The following is a 26,322-nucleotide window of genomic DNA, read 5'->3' on the forward strand; positions in this document are numbered from 1 at the left end:
TGGTAAACATTGGGTTTTCCTGAGGAAAGCAGCAGGCCAAACGAAAAACCTTTGGAATCTAGTAAGCACAGGGCAAGTGGAAATGTGGATGACTTTGAAGTGAGGACACATATTGCATTTCCCCCAATCTCATTATATCATCAGATACCAAGTATGGGATAAATGCAATTCCACTCTCCCCAGGCTAAACCCACCCACCTACCGTTGTGGTTCATCATATCAAATATTTGCTTCCATTTTCTGCACCAGCAGAAAGGAGAAGTGCCAAAATCCAGTCAGATTTAGAACTGGACCAGTGTTGGGTCTCCAGCTGTTTTTGAACTACAACTCCCATCATCCCTAGCTAGCAAGACCGGTGGTCAGGGGTGATGGGAATTGTAGTCCAAAAACAGAGAGACCCAAGTTTGGTAAACACTGGGCTGGTCTATACAACACTTAAAGGAAACTGAAAATGGTCTCTACTTCACAGACTGTCTGCAAGCATGCTGACATACATACAGCATCTGCATTCATCAACTTCCTAGTGACAGCTGGTATGGAAATTATCCATAGCAGGTAGAAGAGTCAGGTAGTGGTATTACACATTCGGGAAGAGACTATCCCCAGCTGCTGTTATGTCATGCAGGTAATTCCTTGTGGAGTGGGTCTTCTTCACTTTGAAGTGAGGAACAACTTGTTTGCTTGAGATGTCTTTGTTCGGGGGAAACATTCAGTAAACTAATTGCCTGAATGAAGACTGCAGAAGCAAAACAAGGCTCAGATTATCCGTAAAGGTAGCGAAGGAGGCAAAAGAATCGAAACAACATTGCTCAAGTTAGACTCATCAGTGGAAAGGAGAAAAGAATGATAGATGCATTGTAAAACTTGCTAATTAAAATGGTATTAAGCATAAGGATTATGGAAATTAAGGGGGGGACGACAAAACTCATGTGGGGAATATAAAATGTCTGCTAAGTAAAATATGTGTGGACATCAAAGTTGTCTGTCGGATAAGCACAAACACAGAGAAAAGTTTTTCTCCCTCCAAACACTGGAACCCATGGACATCCAAGGAAGATGATTGTTGAGTGATCCAGAAAGTACAGCGTATAGTTTAACTATGGAACTCACTTCAAACAGGAGCCAATCATGGCCACTAACTTTGATGGCTTTAAAGGAGGAGTGGACAAATTCATGAAGGAGGAAAGGACTGTCGATGGCTACTGTCAGAATGGCTAGTTTGAAGCAGCAATGCTTCTAAGTCTCAGTTGCTGGAAAGCACAGGAGGAGACAAAGCTCAGGCGCTCAGGTTCTGTTTGCTGGTTTCCCACAGGCAGATGTTTGGCCACTGTAAGAACAGAATGCTGATGCCCTGGGTGATGGAGAAACCCCTGGAGCGCTGAGACTGGAGGGCAGCTGTGCCTGGGGAACCACCAGCCCCCTGGAGCAGCATGCACACACATGCTTTCTGGGGAAAGAGCCCTTCATCTCCAGGCACTGGCTGCCCATACCCACTACAGCAGCTGCGGCAAGTGCCCTGTTCACGAGACATCCCTCCCCATCAACATAATCTTCTCTTCTTCCCTTCCAGCCTCTGCAGGATGCAGGGTGCGGTGGAGTCTGGCTTCATATCAAGCACTGGCTGGAAGTGAACTTCTGCCTGCACCACAAAATCCACTGCTTCATTCCCCCAGAAGCCATCGAGAGGAAGCTCTCTGCTAATGTCCATCTTGGGTTGGGGTTTATAATAAAATAATGGTTGGGGTTTTTTTGTGGCACTTCCTGGTCAGAGTGCTGCAGGCAGTCTTCTAGATATGCACTCGGGGGGGGGGGGTGCTTCTGGCCTCTGCTGTGAAACTGGAGCAGAGGGAGCAATTGTTGTGATTCCTGCGTTTGGACTAGATAGCTATTGGTGTCCCTTCCAACTCTACAATTCTATGATCCTGTGATTCTATTATTCTTTGTTAGCTTGGCCCTCCATAAACAGAGCTTTTTCAAAGAAAAGGAGGTGCATCTTCAGGGAACTGAGAGGCTTAGCACAATATTTTCCACAAAGCTAACCCCTCTCTTATCATCACAGGAAGGAAGCTCTTGAGGGCTCTCATTATCAGCAAGTACTGTTAAAATCCAGTTAAAGATTCCCTCTTGATTTCAATGAGAATGTCGTTCAGACTCTGTAATGGTGGTCGAGCCCTCATCAAAATAAGCCCTCTTATTGAGTGCTCCTAGGTCAGAGTCCACCTTTCCCACTGACTCTTTCATTCTTCTTCACAGCATGCACTGTAAGATTACCATAATAGCATTGGTATCCCCTGGAATGCACCTCAAGCATTTGTTGCTTTCAGATTACTATACAAAGCAGGAGGAAATTCAAAAACTACATTTGTGAGACGTGTGTGTGTGTGTGTGTGTGTGAGAGAGAGAGAGAGAGAGAGAGTATTCATTCAACAGTTCTGGCCCTCAGTGCCCAACAAAGAATTCAAACTTCCAGATCAGGTTTCTGCCAAAGACTTTAATGCTTAAATCAGGCACTATTACAATGTACAGCATGTGTACAAAAGAATTAGATACATGGCTAAGACACTGATTCTGCAGCACCTTCCTTTTGAAGGACAGGGGGGGTCACAGCACTTAGTGTGGCAAATGGGTGGAGCCCAGTCAAGAGAATGGGCATTCCTCCAGGTGGGTTGATGTGTGTTTATGTGTGTTTATGCCACAAGTGGCGGACCTTAGGGTCTTGAATTTCAGTGGCACCCAGTGTGAAGCCAAAATTTGGCCCCTCCCTCTTGCCTTCCATTCTACATCATAGTTGAGGCACCCCCTGCAGCGCCCCAAACCACTTGTGCTTCCCTGGATCTGCCTCTGATGCCAGTGTGGTGTAGTGGTTAAGAGCGGTAGTCTCGTAATCTGGGGAACCGGATTCGCGTCTCCACTCCTCCACATGCAGCTGCTGGGTGACCTTGGGCTAGTCACACTTCTTTGAAGTCTCTCAGCCTCACTCACCTCACAGAATGTTTGTTGTGGGGGAGGAAGGGAAAGGAGAATGTTAGCCGCTTTGAGACTCCTTAAAAGGAGTGAAAGGCGGGATATCAAATCCAAACTCTTCTCTTCTTCTTCTTCAGTGCTGGCATCTCCATTTCCTTGGAGGTAGAAGCAGAGTTGACACCAGCTCAACATCCAATTCACCCTCGTCGGCTGACAGGAGGAGGTTCTGGAGAAGGTTCTGATTAGAGGTGTCCAATGTCACTGGAGCAGAACATTCCTCTGCTATGCTGCATGGTCCCTCACCAGGATTCAGCTCACCATCGCCCACAGTACAAGCCCTGTCCCTGGACTCTGACCTCCCTTGGGTTCTGCCAACACTTCCCACCATTACACTGAGACTCTGTCCCGGGTGGTCCAGATGGAGCAATCTGAGTTCCTGCCATTCTTCTCAGAAACAGACCATCTTCCCATGACACCTCCAAGGGGCTCATGCCAGATACTGAGTACCAGCATCTCCTTACTTCCTTCCTCATTGAAAGATGTGATGTGGGAATGGGTCGAGGAGCTCTAGAGAGTGTGGAAATCCATATTATATGGATGAGTGGATGCCTTATGGTGTTCTGCATTAATCTCTGGAATTCAAAGAGGAGGTCATGGCCACATTCTCCAGAAGGAAGGGTATGGGAGACCGTCCTGATGATTCTCCCCTGCATGGAGCAGCCTGTTAACTCCTCAAAGGCTTCCTGTAGATATTTTCAGGATGTTGGGCTGTGGCCATTATACTATACACGCACGTTTCTAATGGAGTCTTAAGTAGCTCTTCCAGTAACACACAGCATGAATTTCCTGTGACCCTTTCCTTCCATCTGCATCCCCTTATAACATATCCCCACAGTGTAACTAGCAGGCCTGGCCCACCCATGAGGCCAGGTGAGGAGACTGCCTCAGGTGACAGGAGCCACTTGGGTAGCAGATCCCAACGTCAATCTCTATTCAGGGCAGCCCCATCCAAGTGGCCAGGTGAGGCAACAGACTCAGGAAGCATCTACCAGGGCAGCTGTTCCCAGTGTTGATCTTCCTTCCCCTCTTGCTTCTGATGTAGATCTTCCCTCGCCCCTACTTCCCTGGTGGGGAGGGGGCACCATTTTGGGTTCTGCCTCAAGTGCCCAAATGTCTTGGGCTGGCCCTGGTAACTAGGAATCCCACAGTCTCCAGAAACAGATTTTTGGGGGGATGCACAAGGAAGGAAGGGGTGGGAAAGCCCTGTTTTCTGAATGGAACACTATTTGTTTCATAGAAAAGAACCTAAAGGGAAATAATTATTAGTAGCACAGTACTACTGGTGGTATAACTCCACATAATAAATTACTACTATGTATTACAATGCAGCATTTGTGACAGAAGACACCCTTGAGACTTAAACTTATGCAACATTTATTAAATCAACATTCGTAAAGGGAGAGGGGAAACCTTTAAACCATTGCTAATAATTCTAGTAACAAGAAGCACACCAGAAGTGTGCAATGTGCGCCAGAAGGTCTACTATCAGTCAAAGACACATTAAAAACATGCTACGATTAGCCTCCAAAGCAAGTACCCTCATTAACATTTCTCATGAAACTGATAAAACTCATCTGAAAGGGGGGGGGGGGAGAATAAATGTTATTGCTACTATTTTTAAATGTACCACCAGCAAAAATCAAATATCTCATTAAATGTTTCTGGCCAGCTTTACCATGCCAACTGAGAAGACAAAATCTGCGATATTGCTTCTCTTATGGGAAGTGGAGAGAAAACTTTGGTGATGATACTTAGTGGCAGTTTCAGTAGTGTCAACTTAAAATGTAATTAAGAGGATGCTGTATTAATGAGAATGCTCCTCAGCTAATATGGCAATACATAAAAAGCACTAATATGAATGACTAGAGATCTCAGCAATTAAGAGGGTAAAATATACTTTGCAAACTGCATTTGAAAGTGTACATAAAACGATTCTGTCATTAACATTTCATACTCTGCTATGCAGTATATTTAACCCATGAGAGAAATGAAGTACAGTCCATTAGAATGTACTCAAGCGGGATGGGGGGAAATCACTCAATATAGAGAAAACTGGGGATGCATAAATTATGCCTCTCATTAAGAGAGGTTTAGCCTGTCTACCAAACTTCCACCTCCTGTCTCATTTATGATGATTTTCAGCTTTTAAACCCAATGGCTCCCTCTGTGGAGATATTTATTTTAAAGGCATTACCCAAGGGATCTCTTCATTATGTATGTTCCTTTAGCACATGATGGATGGATGGATTTGGTGTGATGAGACTGCATCTCTCCTAGCTCCCCCCCCCACTACTGTTTCTGCTCAGCCTTTAATTTGGTATGAGGTTGCATGTCAATTCAATATAATTAGCCAAGGGTGAGAGGAGTCCAAGACTACAGCCATTCTCTAGGTACATGTACAAGAAGCTAACTCCTGGGGCGTTCTGAGCAAAGCAGCTTGAAAGCCTGACACGGATTAAAAAGTAAAACTGTTTTGTGAGGTGCTTTCATCCAAACGTTTTGGAATTGAGCAGTGTTATATCAACTGGTGCCCTTATCATCAGTTTGAAATTAGGTGCATCCCAAACATGCCACCCTTCATTATGCTGCTCAAATTGCTTTCAAAGGGACATGCAGTCGGACCAGTATAAGGGAAACTGGGGATTCTTGGCAAGGGGTTCTTCAGAGCTCTAATGTTCGAAGTAATTGTTATTTTATATGCAGTTAGAGTTGTAAAACGGAATAATTATCCCTTATTTATTGCTACTTTCCTTGCAGGTCTCCATAGAAATATGCAGCTTTAGTCTAGGGTTCTGATGGGGCTGTAACAAGAAACTGCAAATGAGAACAATATCAGTATTTGCCCATCCTAACTCTCAGGGCAAGTACTGGAACCTCATGTGAGGTCATGGATCATGGCTTTGAACCACATGTTGGGCAAAAGAATTCCTGCATTGCAGAGGGTTCGACTAGATAACACACGTGGTCCCTTCCAACTCTACAATTTTAAGACTCTATGATTAGAATACATGTTGCCATTTAAAGAGGGAAGGGGACTTAACTGGTTACCTGATCCTTCAACAGTTAAAAGTTTTACTGGGGATTTAAGGTAGTGCTGGGGCAATCTGTATGCACAAATATCTGCTGTACCACTGAGCTGAGGCTCTTTCTCCTTGTAATCTTATGTAAATTTGCCCCAAAGTAAGCCTCACTAAGTTAAAAGAAATTCACTTTTAATGGTCTTATCCTTATTGCTATTGCAGTCTGATCCTTAACTGAACATTCCCTCCCTAATACACACACATCCTTTTAACCTTTTAGTCAGCAATTAACCCCACTAATTACTAATTAAGAAAACCAATTCATCAAAGATATGATGTTTAAGATTTGTGGCCAGTAGTAGCATCAGTAAATCCAAATTATCTGTTAACATTTTAATCATTGGGGGGTGGGGGCTAAAAAAAACCCCCAAACAAACCACACAGACTGCAGAATGCAATTCAAATCTTCATCCACTGTCACAAAGACAAATCTAAACTAACTTGAAGTGCTCATAATAAAAGTCACTTTAAGAAGAATTATGAACTCCAAAAGGACAAGTCGCGGTCTTCCGATTCTGCTAGTGTGTCTAAAAAATTACAGAAAGAATAATGTTCTCTAGTTACTGTTGCAAGCCTTGAGAATTTAGCACTTTGGCAGCCACTCTGGGAAATAACCCAGAATATCAGGTAATTTGGCACAGATTTGAGGGTGATGATAATAAACATTTTATCACTTATGAGAAGACTTCTTGTACATCAATGAAAGCCAAGCATCAGAAAGAATTAGATGCAGACTGTCAGCCAGCCAGCATCTCCTACATATTCCAGCAAATCACTTTTGAACTGTTCCAGTTTTGATGCAAGATGTGCATCATCATATGGCGTGTCCAGCATAATATTAATAACACTTAGTATTTATATTCGTTCTGCACAATGTATGGTTGCCATATTTCAAAAAGTGAAAATCCAGGCACAAATTGCCCCAAAATCAACATTTCCGATATGGGCTTCCATATGTCCAGGTTTTCCAGGACATTTTTAACCTACTTTGGGAGAGCTTTCAAAGGTGTAGGGCAGGCTTCCTCAACCTTGGCCCTCCAGATGTTTTGAGACTACAATTCCCATCATCCCTGACCACTGGTCCTGCTAGCTAGGGATCATGGGAGTTGTAGGCCAAAAACATCTGGAGGGCCGAGGTTGAGGAAGCCTAGTGTAGGGAGAATGTGCTTTGCCTGTTTGTGATTTTGGCTTTATGTGCTATCCCTGCTCCTTCAAACACAACTGCATTGAAATAGGTTTTTAATTGTTCAATTTGTTGTTGTTTTCTGCCCTGGGTGTCCGGGGGTGGGGAGCAGGTAACATAAAGGTAAAGGTAAAGGTAAAGGTACTCTTGCCCGTACGGGCCAGTCGTGTCCGACTCTAGGGTTGTGCGCCCATCTCACTTAAGAGGCCGGGGGCCAGCGCTGTCCGAAGACACTTCTGGGTCACGTGGCCAGCATGACGAAGCTGCTCTGGCGAGCCAGCACCAGCGCAGCACACGGAAACGCCATTTACCTTCCCGCTATAAAGCGGTACCTATTTATCTACTTGCACTTAAGGGTGCTTTCGAACTGCTAGGTGGGCAGGAGCTGGGACCGAAGACGGGAGCTCACCCCGCTGCGGGGATTCGAACCGCCGACCATACGATCGGCAAGTCCTAGGCACTGAGGTTTTACTCACAGCGCCACCCGCATCCCTCAGGTAACATAAATTTAATTAATAAATAGTTAAATAAATAAGTTCATCAGTTCCTGCAACATTAAATCCCAAACATTCCCCCCTTAATGCTACATAAATATGTATCCAAACCAGGAAAATGCATGTAAATACCAGCAGCTTCTGAAACGTCAACATATTGTATCTTGCTTCTAAAGAGATCTTTTTGAAAGTGCAGCTTCCCCACTACTGCCATTTTTTCATGGATTATGCTCAAGAATAAGATGCTTTAAATTACCCAATGACAGCTTTGAGTGTCGTTAATCAGACAGATGCTCTTTGACATATGGATAATGCAGGAAATCTGCAAAGATGCAGTTGTTGCTGCTGCCACTGAACTAGTTAATTAATCCAGCAATAAACACAAACTTCATGTGGCTGCTTGAGATCATGGAAAATTTATTCCATGACCTATTTTAGATGGAAATCTCATTGGAGGTGGAGAAGATCTCATAGGAGGGCAAATCTATCTGAAATCCATGAGAAACATTTTAGATTTGGACGCAGTTTCATGTATTTGTTTAGTCTACTTAGTTTATTTTACCTAAAAACTTGATGTGTTAGATCAATGGTTCAGCTAGCTCAGTGGTATTCAACACTAAGTCAAAGAACCAGTAGCTTTGCCGCATTGGAGGCAGGCAGGTCTGACTTTTCCCCACAACCCTTTGCCACAACCCATGAAAATCAGCTTGCATACCAAGTGACTGGAAAATGGCCAATGTAAGAACAATGTCAGATAGTCTTTCCTGCCTAGGAATGCCTTGAAAATCCCACTGCTTATGATACAGCAGCCAAACCAAGTTTTGCAGAACAATACTCAGCATGTATTTTGGCCAAATGGCCCATCCAACAGCAGAGTGACAAGGAAAAAGGATGGTATTTTGGTTTTGTAAACTACCCTGAAATCATAATTGGTAAAGAGGGTGATATATAAAGTTCAAATGAATGAATGGATAAGAAAATTGGAGAACCCAACACATTATTTGTGTTGCCATCATCTTAAATATTCCACCTTTCCTTCTCATTATACATCACATTAGAAGAACTGTGTTAAAAAGTGGGGGAGGAGGCTAATTCATGAACTAAATTACAGCAAGGGCATTCATCCAACCCATGAAAATTGCCTTGTATACAAGATGACTGGAAAATAGCCAATGTAAGAACAATGTCAGAAATTTAAAAAGGAAAAAAATGTGAGGGAAGTGAGCATGTATTAAGTGACCACAGGTGTATCCTGGCAGAAATGTGTATGTTGTAATGGGGCAGGGTGAAAATGAGGTCAGGGACATGCTGGATTAGCCCTAACTCTGACCTCACCACTGCCCTGCCCCACCCCACGAAATACTTCTGAGTTACAGCATATCAGTATTCTTACCCTCATTCCTTTGTGTGCAAAAGGAATACCATACTTCTGAATCATAACTGTTTAGTTTCACTTTCTGTATTGATTGCAAGTATTGACTGCAAGTGATCTATATTGATTGCAAGTATTTTAAGGTAATGTAACAAAAACTGAGCAATGTATTCAAGGTGTAGTGTGACCATCACTTTACACGTGGACATACTATTTCTGCTAGTATTCACATTTCTGTAACTAGAACATGGAGTTATATATTTGGGGGGGCAGCATTTATACATCTCTGCTGATGAAAAAGTAAAATCCAGATACTTTAATCCAACTGGCTCATTTAGTCTCCTCAAGTCCTTAAGTCTATCCTGAACAGAGGCAGCAAAATCCTTTCACCGGGGTACACTTTCCTCCGTAACAACCTGTTTCTTAAATCCACCAAATGTTTCAGCTTATCTGAGCTAGCAGAAGACTAGCTTTCATTTTCTTACCATCTGGAGTGTTCTGTTTTGAGATGATGTATTTCGCTATGGCAAAGCAGGTTCCGTGCATGACTCTCAAGTTGTGCTGCAGAGAACCCTGGGATTCTTTGGCAATGTATCAAGATTCTCAGTGAGGAGATCAGTAGCAGCAGATAAACTCACATGGGAAACAGCTTGTACTCAAGGCAGTGACGGAGCCCATAAGCAGTACTAGGTGATGGGGTGGGGCTGCAGCATGTCACTATGACATACCAGGGTGGAGGGTTGAGGCAGCAGTGAGGTCACTATGATGAAAACACACAAGCAGAACCAAGCCAGCGCTCCCACAGGTGCATTTGCTGACCTTGCTGACACCTTACATCCCTCCCTCTCTGTATGCAACAGGAATGTGGGCAACTGGATTTCAGACATCTACTGCCAAAACCTATGGATGGACATTCTAAAATGTGGCCATGAATTTTCCACCACATACTAGTATTTCAATAAAAGGCATGTGCAGGGGTTCCACAGCAGACTCATCATTGTGGAAAAGGTTCCCAAGAGGTATGTTTGAAAATCACTGATTTATCTCAAATAGTGTGGGAATATCTTCAAATGTAAGTGGGGAGCCTTTGAACATATATCAATAGACTGGACTTCTCTAGGCTTCCAAGCCCATTGCATTAAAACAGGTTTCGTGTCTCTTCAGAGCTAATAACCTTTGATCCCTCAAGCTGAGACCTCCTCACGTTGTCCCATCTGATTTAAAAAAAATAAATGTGTAAAACTATTTGAAAGACATAGAAGAATTGTCTGACATAAAGTTTATATCTAAGAACTTGCTTGGTTTAAAAGCACTCTTCGCTGTGAGGAGATAAGGACTCAATATGCTAAAAACATTGCTTTGTACTATCTCATCATAGCACATGATTTTAACAGTGGGCGCACCAGAAACTTGATACAATTTTACTGTTATATCTTTCTCCAACAGAGCATTAATGCCATTTAGCTTTCAGACTCATAAGTGCTTTGTTCCTGAAAACCTCTATGTAAGTTGAGAAGAGAGAAATGAAGAAACCATAGGAATGAAATTGTGAAGGTATGAATAATGTTAAAGGATAAAGCTTCATTCAATATAGTATTTAAAATAAATTCCCATTTTGTGCAGCGTGGTTCATCACCTACCTGACTCTCTGGAAATTTGTATAAAAGATTCCATGCCTTTTTCTCCATAACTTCCTTCAGAAGCCAATGTGGAGACATAATTCCACCCCAAGGCTCTCACGATGTCCACCATCGCCTGCGCTTGGAAGGAATCTGGAGGTACCACCCGTGAGAAGAAATCATAGCGCCTGTCATCACTTAGCTCTGGTGCAGTTGAAGCATAACTGATTTGGGGTATCTGTAGGGAATAGAACAATTATTTGGAGTTATAAATTGATAAACTCAACACACGCACAACAATTAGCTTGAGCTATAACACAATTAGTCTTCCCAGTGCCCATCTGTTACTTTCTATCTCCGTCAGTGCCTAAGTGAAAGTCAATGAAGCCATCTTTCAAATGATTTTCATTATGTGAATACTAAAAGGCCAATTAAACTATTATCAGTTTTGTCCCCAAAAAACTTCCATGAACCTCTTTGATGAAGGATAAGTTAGCATACTTTGAGATAAGCCTTGGGTAAGCTTGGTAAACTTTATGATGCATGATTTGTCAACAATATTTCACCATCTTTAGGTTTCTTGAGTATTTTCCTGTTTACACTTAGCTCTGCTAGTCTGAATACTGCCTACTAGAGCCTTAGTTCCCACCAATTTGTGATCATCTCTGTTACTTTGGCTCTCATCAGTCTCAGTCATTGTTGTTGTTTAGTCGTGTCCGACTCTTCGTGACCCCATTGACCAGAGCATGCCAGGCACTTCTGTCTTCCACTGTCTCCCGCAGTTTGGTCAGACTCATGTTTGTAGCTTCTCAGTCATAACCATTGCCAATTTTTGAGAAAATCCAGTCAACCAGCCATTAAAAACATAAGAGCTTGATGGATCAGGCTAAGCCTATCTAATCCAGCATCCTGTTCTCACAAAACTGGCAAGTAGGACCTGAGCGTAAGATCCACTGGAATCTCAAGTAGGAAGCCCTCCCTAAAATTCAGGGATTATGTGCATCAGCTGTTCCACGGGACATAATGGAGCAGTGTAGAGCACGGGAAATCCAATTCCCAATCAGCAAAATTCCTAGTCAGACCACCTCTGCCTTCTGAAATTTCACCAGGGCTGCCTATGTATGTTCTGATTTACCAGTAACTATTCAGACACGAGGCATAGGCAGGATTTACCTAACCAGCCCCACCAGTGGAAACCCCACATAATGACTTCCACTTACATAGCTGGGCTTTTCCTTATCTCCTTCTCTCATGCCTCCTGATTTTGGTTTGGGGGAGGCATTGGAAGAACCCCCAAAACAGGGCATAGGAGGAGGAGGAGGAGGAGGAGGAGGAGGAGGAGGAGGAGGAAGATCATAGCATCCAGCAAGGTGAAATGCTTGCAAAGACAAAATGATTGGAAGAGTGCAGGATTGAATAGCACCTACTGATACTAAATTTCATTCTTGTATGTGCAATCATGGCCATACTCAAAACCACACAGCACTGCCAAATCCCATTGATAATGATATGTAACCATTTGACAACATCTTTCTATTGGAAGCGTTACACTGTTCACTGACATATCTGTTTGGTTTAACAGATTATTGAATCATTATTTTCAGTAAGGTCACCCAACAGAAAGAACCTGCTGCATCAGCCTCTCCTTGCTATTGTAAATTATTCACCAAAAAAGTGCTCAAATTTTCAGGCAAGGTTATAGAAGCATTTCTTACATTTTAAAGAGAAATCTATCCCTCATTACCTTTCCTATCCTTACTTGCCTTTCTGCTAGGATTGCATTTTTTAAAGAATTTGTTGCTCATTTTAAACAGGTCCCTGTCAAGTCAGTAAGTGTCTCAAGCAGGGAATTGAAATTTTTAAGGGGCTTGATCACCCTGAGCATACCTTCTTGCAAGAATTTGAGGAGGACCGGTACTATCTTCAACATACAGGTTTACCATCACAGTTTCAAAATAAAATCAGGTATACGTACTACCACATATTTTATAACACTTATGCAATATTACAAATATTACAAAAGTGAAAATATGATGATAGTGTGGAGAGTGTGTTTATGAATTCAACAGTGATTAGTTTATTTCCTAGGTCATATTTTGTTAATGTTGTTAATACTGGTTTTTATATAATTTTTTGTATTATGAGCAGGTTTGCTGGGAGACTGAACATGAGGACCAAGCCACTTCAATTCGTAAAGCATCAACTGGCACTGCAGCACAGAAACCCAGCAAAAGACTATTCTATCATCTATCTATATCTATCATCTATCTATCTATCATCTATCTATCTATTTATTTATCTATCTATCTATCTATCATCTATCTATCTATCTATCTATCTATCTATCTATCATCTATCATCTATCAACTATCTATCTATATCTATCTATTTATCTATCATCTATCTATCTATCATCTATCTATCATCTATCTATCATTAAATTTCTATACTGACCTTCATCTAAGGATCACAAGGCAATTTACAAAGTAAAAACACAAAAATACATAACAAAAACAGCAAACCCAAACACAATTAAACCATAGATGGTTTAATTAGCCAAAGGCCTGGGAGGAATGCTTTTGCCTGGCACCAAACTATATGTAATGAAGGCGCCAGGCAAGCCTCCCTAGGGAGAGCATTCCACAGGTGAGGAACCACTGCAGAGAAGGCCTGTTCTTGTGTTGCCATCCTCCAGACCTCTCATGGATGAGACACATGAAGAAGGGCCTCAGATGATGAATGCAGAGTCCAGGTCAATTTATATGGGGAGAGGCGGTCTTTGAGGTATTAAGGTCCTGAGCCTAATACTGCCTCCGTCCATTACCGAGGCAAGACAACAATCCAGCACATCCACTGCCACACCTGCAGATGCAAAGGAGCAGAAGAGCTGTGTGTCATCAGCATATTGCTGATGTCGTTTTCTGAAACTCTGGAAGATCCCACCTCAGCCGTTTAGTGTAGATTTTAAACAACATGGGAGATGAAATCAAACCCTGAGGATCCCCTCGTTGAAGGCTCCAGGGGCCGAAGAGCATTACCCACTGGAAACTACCATCCAAATAAGACTGGAATCACCACAAAGCAGTGCCACCCACCTCTAATTCAGACAGCCACTCCAAAAGGTTGCTATCAAAAGCTACTGAAAGGTTGAGTAGAATTAAAAAGGACTCCTTTCCCTGTCTCTCTACTAACATAGGTCATCATGCATGGTGACTAAAGCTGGCTTAAGAGATCCCAAGGTTAGGAGAGCTTGTCAGCACCCCTCCTGACAAATGGCCTTGTGAACAGCATCACTTGGTGGCAAGTTTGGAGCATTATCTCCAAATATAACAATATTCAGAACACCCTCAGTCATTAGGTGGACTGTGGCAGCTGCCTCTGGCATCCCTGCAGGCCAGAAGAAGCGGCGGCAGTGGCAGAAGTGGTTAGCGCCATCGGCAATGGCAGAGTTCCTCTGACCAAGAGGAACCCGCTCCGTGAAAACCGGGTCTTGCCGCCGCGGCGAAGGCAGAGACCCTCTAAAAATCCCAGGCGGAGGAAGCCTGGGAACGTGGGATTCGGCTGACACCAGGAGCGCCTCCCCTACTCGCAGGGAAACCCTTTTTCGGGGATCCGAAGCGATGTGGGGTGAGCGGCGCGGTGTTTTGAATCAACCGCTACTTTTACGGAGTGAAGCTGCACAGCCGTTGCCGGAGAGCGCTGACTTTTTCCTGTGGACAATTGGACTCTAAACAAGTACCCGTGAGTAGAACGGAAAATTGGATCAAGAAACATTTTAATTTGGCACTGAAGCGGGAAGGCTCTAAACAGGAAGTCCGCCTCCCGTTTTTGTAAATAGATTGAAGCAAAAACTTTGTAAGCTAAAGTCTGGAAAGTCGTATATAAAGGTCTAAATTTCCTTCAGTTATTACCACCAAAACCCCTCTTAGAAGCAGGAGAAAAGGGGGGGAATTTTTGACTGTTTAAGCCTGCAGGAGAGAGAGTAAAGAAAGATAAATTTCCACCGTCTCAAACCTGGGAACGGGGTGTCAGAGACAGAAATTTATGGGGAAGTTCATCGACTGTGAATGGAACGTCTTTTGACAGATAGTAAAAAAAAAAAAAAAAGAGAAACAAATTGACTCCAATGTTGCCTCTTGCATTTAAAAGAAACAAAATATTTGAAAAATGAAAGTAATTTTCTTTTGTTGGTCCTGCTTTCAAAAGATGGATACAAATAGAAATTGTCTCCTCTAGAGAGAGCTTGTTAATTTATTGCCGGAGTCGATCTGGGGATTTCACAGCTGTAAGATTAGGATCGTGAGACCAGACTCTGACCTTGAATAAAAATGTGTTTAGAAGAAGTTTTGGTGCTTGCATTTTGCAAAACAAGCGCTTTGCTGGAGCAGATGCATGAGAAGATGGATTTGATGACTGTTGCAGTTAAAAACTTTGGACAAATGGCGAATACCCATATAGAAACCATCCAGGAACCAGCCCAGGAACTTGTTTTGATAGGGTAAGCGCAAGTGCAGAAGATAATGGAGGAGGTTGCTGTTGAACCTCAAGTAACACAAATGGAGAGATCCGAGGCCTTGCAGGAGCATAAGCCGCTGTTCTTGAAGTTTGAATCTGGAGTGGATCGGGGGGGGGGGGTCTGGAGTTGTGAGGGCTCTTAATTTTGGAAGGACTTTGAAACATGCTTTTAAATACTTCCTGGATTACAGTGTTGACTGTGGGGAATGGGACTGTGGGGAATGGGCTGATCTGCTGAGGGGAGATGGAGATATTTTTGGATTGGAGTCCTCCCGAGACCTACCCCCCAATGAGAAAGGAAAGAAATTAAGAAAAAGATCAACAAAAGACAAAGTAAAGTGCAGGTATAAACAAGAAGAAGATCTGCAGAAGGGACATGGAAAAGACTTAAGAGCCTCGGACATAAGATCACCAGGTTGATGGACTAGATGGAATAGATAAGAAGGACTAACAAAACCCGAGACCAGGAAGAAGAGACGCTGGATGAAGATTGGAAGAAAGTTTTGTTTAAAAAATTTATTTTGAGAATTAGTATAAAATTAACGACTATTAGGGGAAATGTTGGAATGAAACTATTTGGCTTTAGTAGAAATGATATAAGGAGTTATGTACAAATAAGTATTAAGTTTTAAGGTTTTTTTATGGTAAGATAAGGTTAAATACATTAAGGTAAATTGAATGACAGAATATAGTGAAAGATGGAAAGGATTTGTTGAGTTAATTAAAAGGTTAGATCGTTAAAATAAATTATATAACAAAAATTGAGAAAGATGGAAAGAATTTGCTGAAACAATTAATTAAATTAGAATACAAAAAGGGAGGTGTGAGGAGGTCGATGAAACAAGTAAATGAAAGATAAAGATATGGAACATTGGATGTGTGTTTTAATGTTATTGTTTGTTTGTTTTTCTTTTTGCTGTATTGTTGTATTGTTTTCTATGCTTTTCCTTTTATGTATAGTAATGTATGTTTTTGTCAATTTTTTGTTGTTTTCTTCCCCCCCCCCCGTAATTCTTAAACTTTTAATAAATATCATTTAAAAATATATATATATAATCCACATGTTCAGAAAGATATACCAATATATAAGAACAAAACTAAGATATCATAAAAACACCACACTGCCAACTCTGAGATGCCTGGATCTGTAAGTCAAGCTATCCCTTTAGCATGGAGGGCTTATTTGGCCTGGTTAGTGGACTATGCTGATGGACTGTTTTCCAGCAGGTTAAATAACCGGAAAGAGAAATCTATAACAACACACAGGGCATTAAAGAAAGGAATGGGCTCCTTCGGCGGCCCTCCTGGCTTTAACATGTCCCTACCATCTTGCCTACCATGCAAGATGGGGTGGAGTGGGGTGTCAACAGTTAGCAATAAAAAAAATGTACGTGTTCATAAGCAGTCATTATTTGTAACCCATCCTGGGACCTTATGGTAAGGGGTGGGTAAGGAATCTAATGGGTGAGAAATCTAAAAAGGAATTAAATAAAGCCCTGGCTTCTTAAAATTCTTTGTTTCCTTTTTAAATGAGTGAGTTGCCGAATGATACACAGGGCTTTAAATCTGATTGTGTGTGTGTTTAACTCTTGAGAAAGAGAAACATAATCCAGATGTCAGCTTCATTCCACATTTTCTCATATATATACAGTGGTACCTTGGGTTACAGATGCTTCAGGTTACAGACGCTTCAGGTTACAGACTCTGTTAACCCAGAAATAGTACCTCGGGTTAAGAACTTTGCTTCAGGATGAGAACAGAAATCGCTCAGCAGCAGCAGGAGGCCCCATTAGCTAAAGTGGTACTTCAGGTTAAGAACAGTTTCAGGTTAAGAACGGACCTCCAGAATGAATTAAGTTCTTAACTCGAGGTACCACTCTCTCTCTCTCTCTCTCTCTCTCTCTCTCTCTCTCTCTCTCTCTGTGTGTGTATGAGTGCATATAAACTTTGTGTGGCATGAGGAATTTTGTATAGATTGTTTTTCCCCTTTCTTTTCTTTTTTGCAGTGTCACCAATTTGGTCCAATATTTCCTGCAAGCCCTGCAATAAACTTCGTGAGCTATGCTGAAGTCCTCTTTCCATCATATCTACTCCCTGAAGGATCATCACTGCAATTCACAGCACAAAGTTACCATCTCATATGTATGAAACAAACAACATCTGCTCAAGTCAGCTAAAAGAAAAGAAAAAGCTCAATATACCACTTCTTGAGTCAAAAAGTTCAATTCTAGAGCAATCAAGTCACAGATGAATAGGAAGCTGAAAGGTGTCTTCAAGAGAGAGATGCTTGTCAGTAAACAAAGCAGCCAAGAATCTGCAATCATACGGGAACCATAAATTTAGGAAGTCTAGAATCAAAACTCAAGCTAGTGAACTACTATGAATTGTGAGTGCTCAGCTGTCAAGGGCCTTTTCTGGTAGGGATGAGAAGTGGAGTGTGCAACACAAACATATGTCATTGACAAGATATTGGGAACTCAAAATCATCCACAATTTCCTGAGAGAATACAACAGTCTCTCGGCATCATTGGTATTTATGAACATATTTTTCATTCCCTCTAATGCAGAATTCAGGTAGGCACATGCTGATCAATTTGGGAGGTAAAACAGGGACACCGAGGAACAATACAAAGGTATACAGAAATACTTATCTGTAAAATTAGGTCCCAATCCCTCTCCCCAAAATGCTACTTGGTGATTACTCCACATGCTTTGCATAAGGCCCCCAGCACATGGTGGACTGAACTCAAAACGCTGGCTTGCGTTTGTTCTCCTCTGCAGGTGGTTGAAATCGTGCAAGTCAAATGTGTGTAAATGAGGAATTACTGTATACAGTATATAATATACAGTGGTGCCTCGCAAGACGAAATTAATTCGTTCTGCGAGTTTTTTCATCTTGCGAATTTTTCGTCTTGCAAAGCAACCCAAAATCCAACCCCCCCCCAAAAGTTTTAAAAGTTTAACTTACCAAATGGCTGCAAAAGAAGTTTTGGAAAAGCTTCAAAAATCACCAAAGTCTTCAAGCAATGCACCCTGGGTATTAACGGTTTTAAGAAAAAGGAAACAAACTTGCAAGACGTTTTCGTCTTGCGAAGCAAGCCCATAGGGAAATTCGTCTTGCGAAGCAACTCAAAAAACGAAAAACTCTTTCGTCTTGCGAGTTTTTCGTCTTGCGAGGCACCACTGTAGTACATTGGGATACCTTGTGGGAAGCTGTTCATATATGAACTAAATAAAACAACAACCAAAAGCCTGAGTATTGGCCAGCCAAAGAGGGGTGGCTAACTCTTTCTGAAATACAAAAATATCAAAGAGACAGCTTTTAGTGGGGTGGATATTTAGGCATCACTAAAGAGAGTAAATGCATTAACAAAAGAGACAACAAAAGTTCCTAATGCATGCTCTGCTGCTATAAAAATGTCAGTATTAGAATTCAGGGTTGGAGCCCTGCTATACTTTCTTTCTTTCTTTCCTGCTCTGTTTTTGATCCTGCGATGCTCCCGTGTTTAAAGCACCGCACCCTGCTGCCATGGGAATGGCAGGGATGTCAACAAATTCAGCATTACCATGGCTTTGCTGCAGGATTAAAAGTAGAAAGAGAAGAGAGACTGACAAGGAGATGGAATTTGTTTAAGCACACAAAAAAAGCATCTTGGCTAATTCACACTTTAAAAAATGACTGGGAAGCCATGAACCATAAATCCATTATATAAGCACCGTCGGATTGATATGTAATAGAGACCCAGCATGAGCATTCAGTCTTAAAGCTGCAGGGTGTCACCTCAACAGTCCTCAGTGATTCTCACCACAAACTCTTCTTCTAAACAAGGATCATGTGAGACACGTTTACAACCTGAGTGTGCATTCATTATTCTTCTCTTTGCAGAGGGGCAGCTCTCTCAAACTCTCTTAGTGTAATTATTTTTTGGGGGGGGGGGGTAATGGTTGCCTTATTTTGACCCTGTTTTGCAAAGTTTGTGGGGACAAAATGAACCACAGTTAACTTGACATTTGGCAGTTCCGCTTTCCTGTTCCTTTCTGTCATGGTAAATTGGACCCCGATAGCTTAGTAAATTAAACATATTCCTAGGAAATTGAATAGTAGTGACCCATGATTGTTGAATACTACACAGAGCACAAAGGCTTCAGGTTTGCTAAATTTGTTTTTCAAAATAAAAATTAAAAAATTGTCCAGTAGCACCTTATAGACAAACTAATATTTGTTTTCCAAATATATGAAATAGCTGCTACGTTTCGCAGCAGCCCCATTGGAATAGAGAGTTAAACTGGCCAATTTTATGTACTCCTGATCTGGATTGGAAGTTTGCCCCCAATAGTCCTGTTTGCACGGAACAGAGCCTTTGGGGGGCAAATAGAAGCTGAGTAGGAGGGAAATGATTTTCAGGAGGAAACTGGCACAGTTCCCGATCTGGATTAGAAACACATTCTTGATCGGGGGCCCTGCAGCTATTTTTTCTTCAGAATGAGAGCAGCCAATTTAAGCACACTTTTTAAAGCAAGTGTGAATAATGTTAATGTGCAGATTGGCCTCTAGCCTCAGTGGAGCATATTTTGCCTATCTCAAGGTGCTGCAGCGATTGCTGCCATGCTTCTGGGCTCAATTCAACTGCAGGTTTTTAACCTTTAAAGTCACAAATGTCCCGGTTCTTTAAGGTATCTCAAGAAGGACTTTGTCCTTGAGCCTTATAGTCTTGGTGAGGAAGTTCGGTTTATGTAGCCTGGTTGATATGGATTAAATGGACAATTCTGCCCCAAATATAAGTTTTGCTTAAAAATGAACAGTACACCCAGATATTTACTGGAACTTAACATCAGGCAGGATCTTACTGAACTTGGGTTTCACTCTGTGCCTTCTGCAATCTGAATGAAATGTATCACCTCATTCCCTTGGCCTGCTAATACCACGGCTGATACCTTGGCACCAATCTAGTTGAAAATGTTGTTTGCTTTGCCCTGTAGTGCCAGGGGTTTAAGCCGGCAGTATATTGTTCTTTGTCCTTGCGCACCAGCTGGTCTATAAATGATATTCATGGGGCTTTTTTTTAATCAGATGAAGATTTCTATACCATTCACAGATTATTCCTCTTCGTAGTAGCAGCAAAACTAAACAAATGGCTAGTTTTGAATGAGATTGCCATTTATCATTATTCTGGTTTGTTGGTCTAATATTTTACATTGGGTTGAATGGGTGAGGAACCTCAAGCCCAAGGGTCAAATGTGCTTCTCCACACCTCCCTAGGCACTCAGGAGTGTGATTATGCTTCCAGGATGGAGGATGTGTGTGTGGATGAGTGTGCAGAAACCAATGGATTTCTCGTGGCTGGTATGGAGTCTTCTTCAGTGCCATACAGAGTGGTGGTCCATAGGCTGGTGCTGATCTGCACTTGAACAGAGTAGCCAACCTTCTAAAATGCAATGGCAGGACTCACTTTTAAAAGTCCAGTATAATTTTCAATATCATTTCGATATATATAATTGTTTTCAAGAACTCTTTCTTTTTCATATTGTGCTGCAAAGCTACAATGCATGGAAAAGTACATAGAAATCCTTGTAATCAAATAGAATGCATCCATTGGCATTTTATTGCATTGCTCTTCATCATATTTTTCCCCATTACCTTATTTGTACAGAACTCTATTCTCGAAATCTTTTTTGCTTCCTCCCCAGGGAGAGCTATCCCCCCTCTTTTCTTACTGAGTTTCTTCTGAAAGTCAGGGTTTACTGAACATGATTGAGTGCTGTAACATATTTCATAACAGATGCAGTGAAAACATCCCTGTGTTGTAGGGATTAAACTGAGCCAAAAAAATGGATGAAAACAGATGTTTTCTATAGTCTCTCAACAGAAAGACTGACGCAGACTCTACAAATGTACCATCCAGTGAGATGTATGCTTCACACAGAATTGATAGCCCTTTGGACCATGCAGAGAAAGAATATGGGGTAAATCTTCCTTCCCCTCCATAAACAAAAGTGCAACAGAACCCTATGGCTTAGGGCAATATATTTTTCCGAGCCCCAGGTTCCACCTCGGTGATCAACTGCTGCCTCTATTCTCATTGAGCACACTTGCAGATATTTTTCATGAACTATCCCTCAGTGATATAGGGACCAATAATTCTTAATTTAACTCTTGGAGAATTGGCAGTGTGGTGGGCCCAAGTTGTGAAGCTGCTCTCCTGACACCAGTGATGCTATAGCTTCCCTGGGCAGGGCTGGAGCAGGCAGGGTGGCAACAATATTGAGACTGTTCAGAAGCTGTGGCAGGGCGCTGGGTTGCCCGTGCATTCACAAAGCCCTGACCTGGCTATCACCTTACCCACCTCAGCCTCACCCAGGCCAGCTGTTCAGAGTTTGGCTCCATGGCTCTGCCCCAGCACCCCTTTCATTAGGAGAGGGGGCCTGAGTAGGGATGGGGAAATATCTCCATATATACAGTGGATTCCATTTCTAAATTGAACCACAACAGTGAAGAAATTCATGGTCCCAACCCAGTTGGAGGACTAACCCCTTAGACCAGGCATGGCCAAACTCGGCCCTCCAGCTGTTTTGGGACTACAACTCCCATCATCCCTAACTAACAGGACCAGTGGTCAGGGATGATGGGAACTGTAATCCTAAAACAGCTGGAGGGCCAAGCCTGCCTTAAACCAACTTAACAATAACAAGCCAATCAGAGTTTAACAAAGCACACCAGAAATGCTATTTAGATTGGTGGCTATTAACAGGGGGGAAAGTAAATGTTGAAATGTTCTGAGTTCTTGATCTTTGAGGGAAAGTGGCACTGTGGTCTAAACCACTGAGCCTCTTGGGCTTGCCGATCAGAAGGTTGGCGGTTTGAATCCCCGTGACAGGGTGAGCTCCCGTTGCTCGGTCCCTGCTCCTGCCAATCTAGCAGTTTGAAAGCATGTCAAAGTGCAAGTAGATAAATAGGTATCGCTCTGGCGGGAAGGTAAACGGTGTTTCCATGCGCTGCTCTGGTTCGCCAGAAGCGGCTTAGTCATGCTGGCCACATGACCCAGAAGCTGTATGCCGGCTTCCTCGGCCAATAAAGTGAGATGAGTGCCGCAACCCCAGAGTCGGCCACAACTGGACCTAATGGTCAGGGGTCCCTTTACCTTTACCTTACATTTTGCTGATCACGCTTGAAAATGTGAATTTGAATGCAGGTTGCCCCCCCCCCGTAAGCTAATTTAACAATTACTCTAAACATTGACTCTAAATGAATGTTTACTCTGAGTATCACCCACAGATGGTCAGAAGTTTGTAGCCTCGTTTTTGTTTTGTTTTTAGGTTCTATTTTTACAATTGAGCGGTGTCTATATTTTATTAAATATATAAATTTTACAGTTTTGTTTTTCTGGCCACAACCCAACGTGAGCATTAAATCTCATTGTTGCTACTGTGTCTCACTTAGAATATGGGAGAGAGCAATCCACAAAGGATATATAGCCTTCTTCACTGTGGCATCTGCCACTGCTGGCTGATCAATCTCCTCCGCCCTACTGCTTTCGCTCTGTTACTTGCTTGGTTTCTCCCACTGTGTAAAAAGAAACACTGACATTAATAGCAATATAAATGCAATGTCTAATGTTATATCACTTCAAATTACTAAGTAAATTTTCCTATTCATCTCTTTTGCTACAGAGGCAGAATTTAATAAAATGAGACCAACCTGAAACTTCTTTCCAAAAGACAGTTGTTAGGAAACTTTTAATAAAAATAAAAAGGCAATTTCTTTAAGGATCATGTGCGATTAAGATAATGCATGAGTGTACCTGTTGAGATATTAATGAGCTCCCACTGGGGTATTATTAAGTGCACAGTTTGCTGTAATTTCACTTTCAGCCTCCTATTAAGTTTTATTGATATGGGTTCCAGACAACAGGAAGGGGGGGGGGGAAATGCCACAGAAAACAGATTCACAACCTTTTGAACCAAAGTTATTTGGAAAAGTTATTTTAGCATCCGTTTCCTGGTGGCACAATGCACTTTGCATATAAAGTAAGAGGACTATGAAGAAATTTGCAGTCAGACACTAAACAATTCAGTGTGATTGATGGATGATTAACGGCTCTGAATTGGTTTTGGGTTTCACTTGTACTGATGTAGAATTGTTCCTCTGTCAGAGCTCAGATCAGTTCTCCCAGCTGTTCTTTGTTCACAATTTACTTCACTAATTGCATAACAAAAAACTCTGGCATTCCAACAGCAATGAATAATAATTAGCAGCCTTAAATTAAAGTTATTCACTTAGAAAGTGCTTCTACAGCTAGGACAAACACCAAGGGCCCTTCCCCTTGGAATGCAGTCCGGGACCAAGCGCTCATGCCCAACAGCATGACGATATCATCCAAGTAAAAGGTAAAGGTAAAGGGACCCCTGACCATTAGATCCAGTTGTGGCCGACTCTGGGGTTGCAGTGCTCACCTCGCTTTACTGGCCAAGGGAGCCGGCGTACAGCTACCGGGTCATGTGGCCAGCATGGCTAAGCTGCTTCTGGCGAACCAGAGCAGCGCACGGAAACACCATTTACCTTCCCGCCGGAGCGGTACCTATTTATCTACTTGCACTTTGATGTGCTTTCAAACTGCTGGGTTGGCAGGAGCAGGGATTGAGCAACGGGAGCTCACCCTGACGCAGGGATACGAACCGCCGACCTACTGATCGGCAAGTCCTAGGCTCTGTGGTTTAACCCACAGCGCCCCCCCCCCACGTCCCTTTACATCTGTGCAATTACATTTAACTCCCCCCACCCCCTGAACTTTTTTTGCTTTTGAAGCTTTCAGATCTTCCAGCATAGTAAAAGCCAAAGGAGACTTCTGTTTCAACTACTTAACATAATTTAGTCTGCAACCTTATAGAAACTTCTCTGGGAGCAAGCCCCTTTAAATTCTGAGATGTTTACTTTTGAGTTGGCATGCATTGAATTCTACTGTGAAGCTAAAGGTAAATATAAATGTACCATTGTAATGAAGTGTTGGTTTATTTGGCTATTGAACCAACATCTGAAATTAAGTAAAAATAATTATAATATGTTCAGCAAGTGATCCATTACATGCTATCTATACCACTTCACCACTGAGGATGACATGTGCTACCTAATCACAACACTGGCATGGCTTGTCTAGTGAAACATTTAAACTTATTTCAGAAGAAATACTCAGATTAAGAGGACTGGAGTGGCTGAACAAAAGAGGCTGCTTTAATACAGTCTTTCATATAGTGGAATTTTTGCAAAAACATTAAGCTGTTTACAGTTCACATTTTCTCCCCTTACTTTGCCTGCTCATGTTTGCCAATTACTAAAGCTACTTGTGTTCAAACAAGATCCTGTTTGCTCAAATCCCAGTCTTTCTCCTTTGTTATCTTTGTAGTGAATTCATAATGATGAATTAGCAACTCTGCATTACTGGGGCAGTAAATGTAGACAGCTTTTGTAAGGGACAGACACATTTGTGGCTTTAGGCATTCTCAGGTCACAACTTCATAAAGGGCAACATTTTGGATAAAGTCTCAGGTTTTCAATACATTCATTGCCCTCCATTAGAGAATTCAGGACGTTAGAGTCAAGGCACCCACAAACTCAACACAATATGCAAAACGAAAAACACAGATTAAAGCATCAGAAATAGAAAAACTAGTGTAAATATCTCCTGAAATAAAACTCACTAAACCTGGTGTCTGAAATTTAGCAGGCTTTCTATTGGGATAGCGTTTCAAACAGCTGGACACACTATGCTAAAAGCACAACTGCTTGTTGACGTGTGCTTCTGGTCCACAAGGAACCACTCATAGTTCTGGTGTACAAAGAGCATGTTATTGTATAAACTTTCAAGATCATCTGATAGGATTATTTAACAATGGCTTATCAGACTACACAAGCTGTATGGAGAAAACATGGCCAAAGGTACACGACAAATTACGCAACAGAAAGGGGAAGCTGCAATAAAGGATGGAAAGCCTTGCACAACTGTAGATTAAATGGGCTTTTAAACTTGCTACCTGTCCCTCAAGATTGTATCCAGAAGAGTCCGTTAACTGCACACTTCCTCATGAGAACAAGTTCACTGAATGAGGGAGCCTCCTTCTGCTTATCAGACTGCAGGATTTTAGGCCCTTTGAAACAGGCAGGCAGGCAGACATATCTCCATACATTTGGGAATGTGCTATTATTATTATTATTATTATTATTATTATTATTATTCCTCACTCCTGAAATCCGTAAATATTAGAATGCATGCCAGTAATTGTGAACATTGAGCTTAAAGTTGCATCAACACTGTTAATTGTAGGCAGCTAAAAACTAGAAAAGATTGGTGTGATTGTCTATCAGCTCTTGGTTCAAAATCTAATGTTTTAGTTCTGTGGTGGAGCACCTGCTTTCCATGCTGAAGGTCCCAGATTCAATCTCTGGCATTGCCAACTAGAAGAGTCAGGTAAATAGATTATGAGGAAGATCTTTACCCGAGAGCCTGAAGAGCCAGTCACAGCTAGACAATACAGTGGTACTTCGGGTTACATGCGCTTCAGGTTACATGCGCTTCAGGTTACACACTCCACTAACCCAGAAATAGTGCTTCAGGTTAAGAACTTTGCTTCAGGATAAGAACAGAAATCAGGCTCCGGCGGTGCGGCAGCAGTGGGAGGCCCCATTAGCTAAAGTGGTGCTTCAGGTTAAGAACAGTTTCAGGTTAAGAACGGACCTCCGGAACGAATTAAGTACTTAACCCGAGGTACCACAGTACTGGGATCGATGGACAAAATGGCCTGGCGTAAGGCAACTTCCTAGGTTCATAACTAGATAAGTCACAGTGCCAAAGAACAAGCAGATATACTTTGACGCATGGTTATTTTCTCTCTCAATGAAACAAAATAAAAACCACATATGTGCAAAACAGAACCCCACATTTAATTTTTGTCTTTGGAAAATGCAACCGCATCAGCTGGTCTAGTGTTTGGCTTTTAGAGACTAGCTTTGAGGCACATCAAGCGCATCCATGTTCTGCATGTA

The 26,322-nt window shown here is 42.1% G+C and overlaps 1 protein-coding gene across 3 annotated transcripts in view; it reads right to left on the reverse strand.

The window, feature by feature from the left end:
- Positions 1 to 26,322, reverse strand: part of GRM7 (glutamate metabotropic receptor 7) — a 418,392-nt gene that overhangs the window by 256,276 nt on the left and 135,794 nt on the right. For all 3 annotated transcript variants that reach the window (XM_080995649.1, XM_080995648.1, XM_080995647.1), the window contains exon 2: positions 10,794 to 11,010. In XM_080995649.1, coding sequence (XP_080851775.1) covers positions 10,794 to 11,010 — 217 coding nt within the window. The remainder of the gene's footprint in view (positions 1 to 10,793; positions 11,011 to 26,322) is intronic.

Source organism: Podarcis pityusensis, assembly GCF_964106645.2.
Source record: "Podarcis pityusensis genome assembly, chromosome: 2".
Classification (NCBI taxonomy): domain Eukaryota; kingdom Metazoa; phylum Chordata; class Lepidosauria; order Squamata; family Lacertidae; genus Podarcis; species Podarcis pityusensis.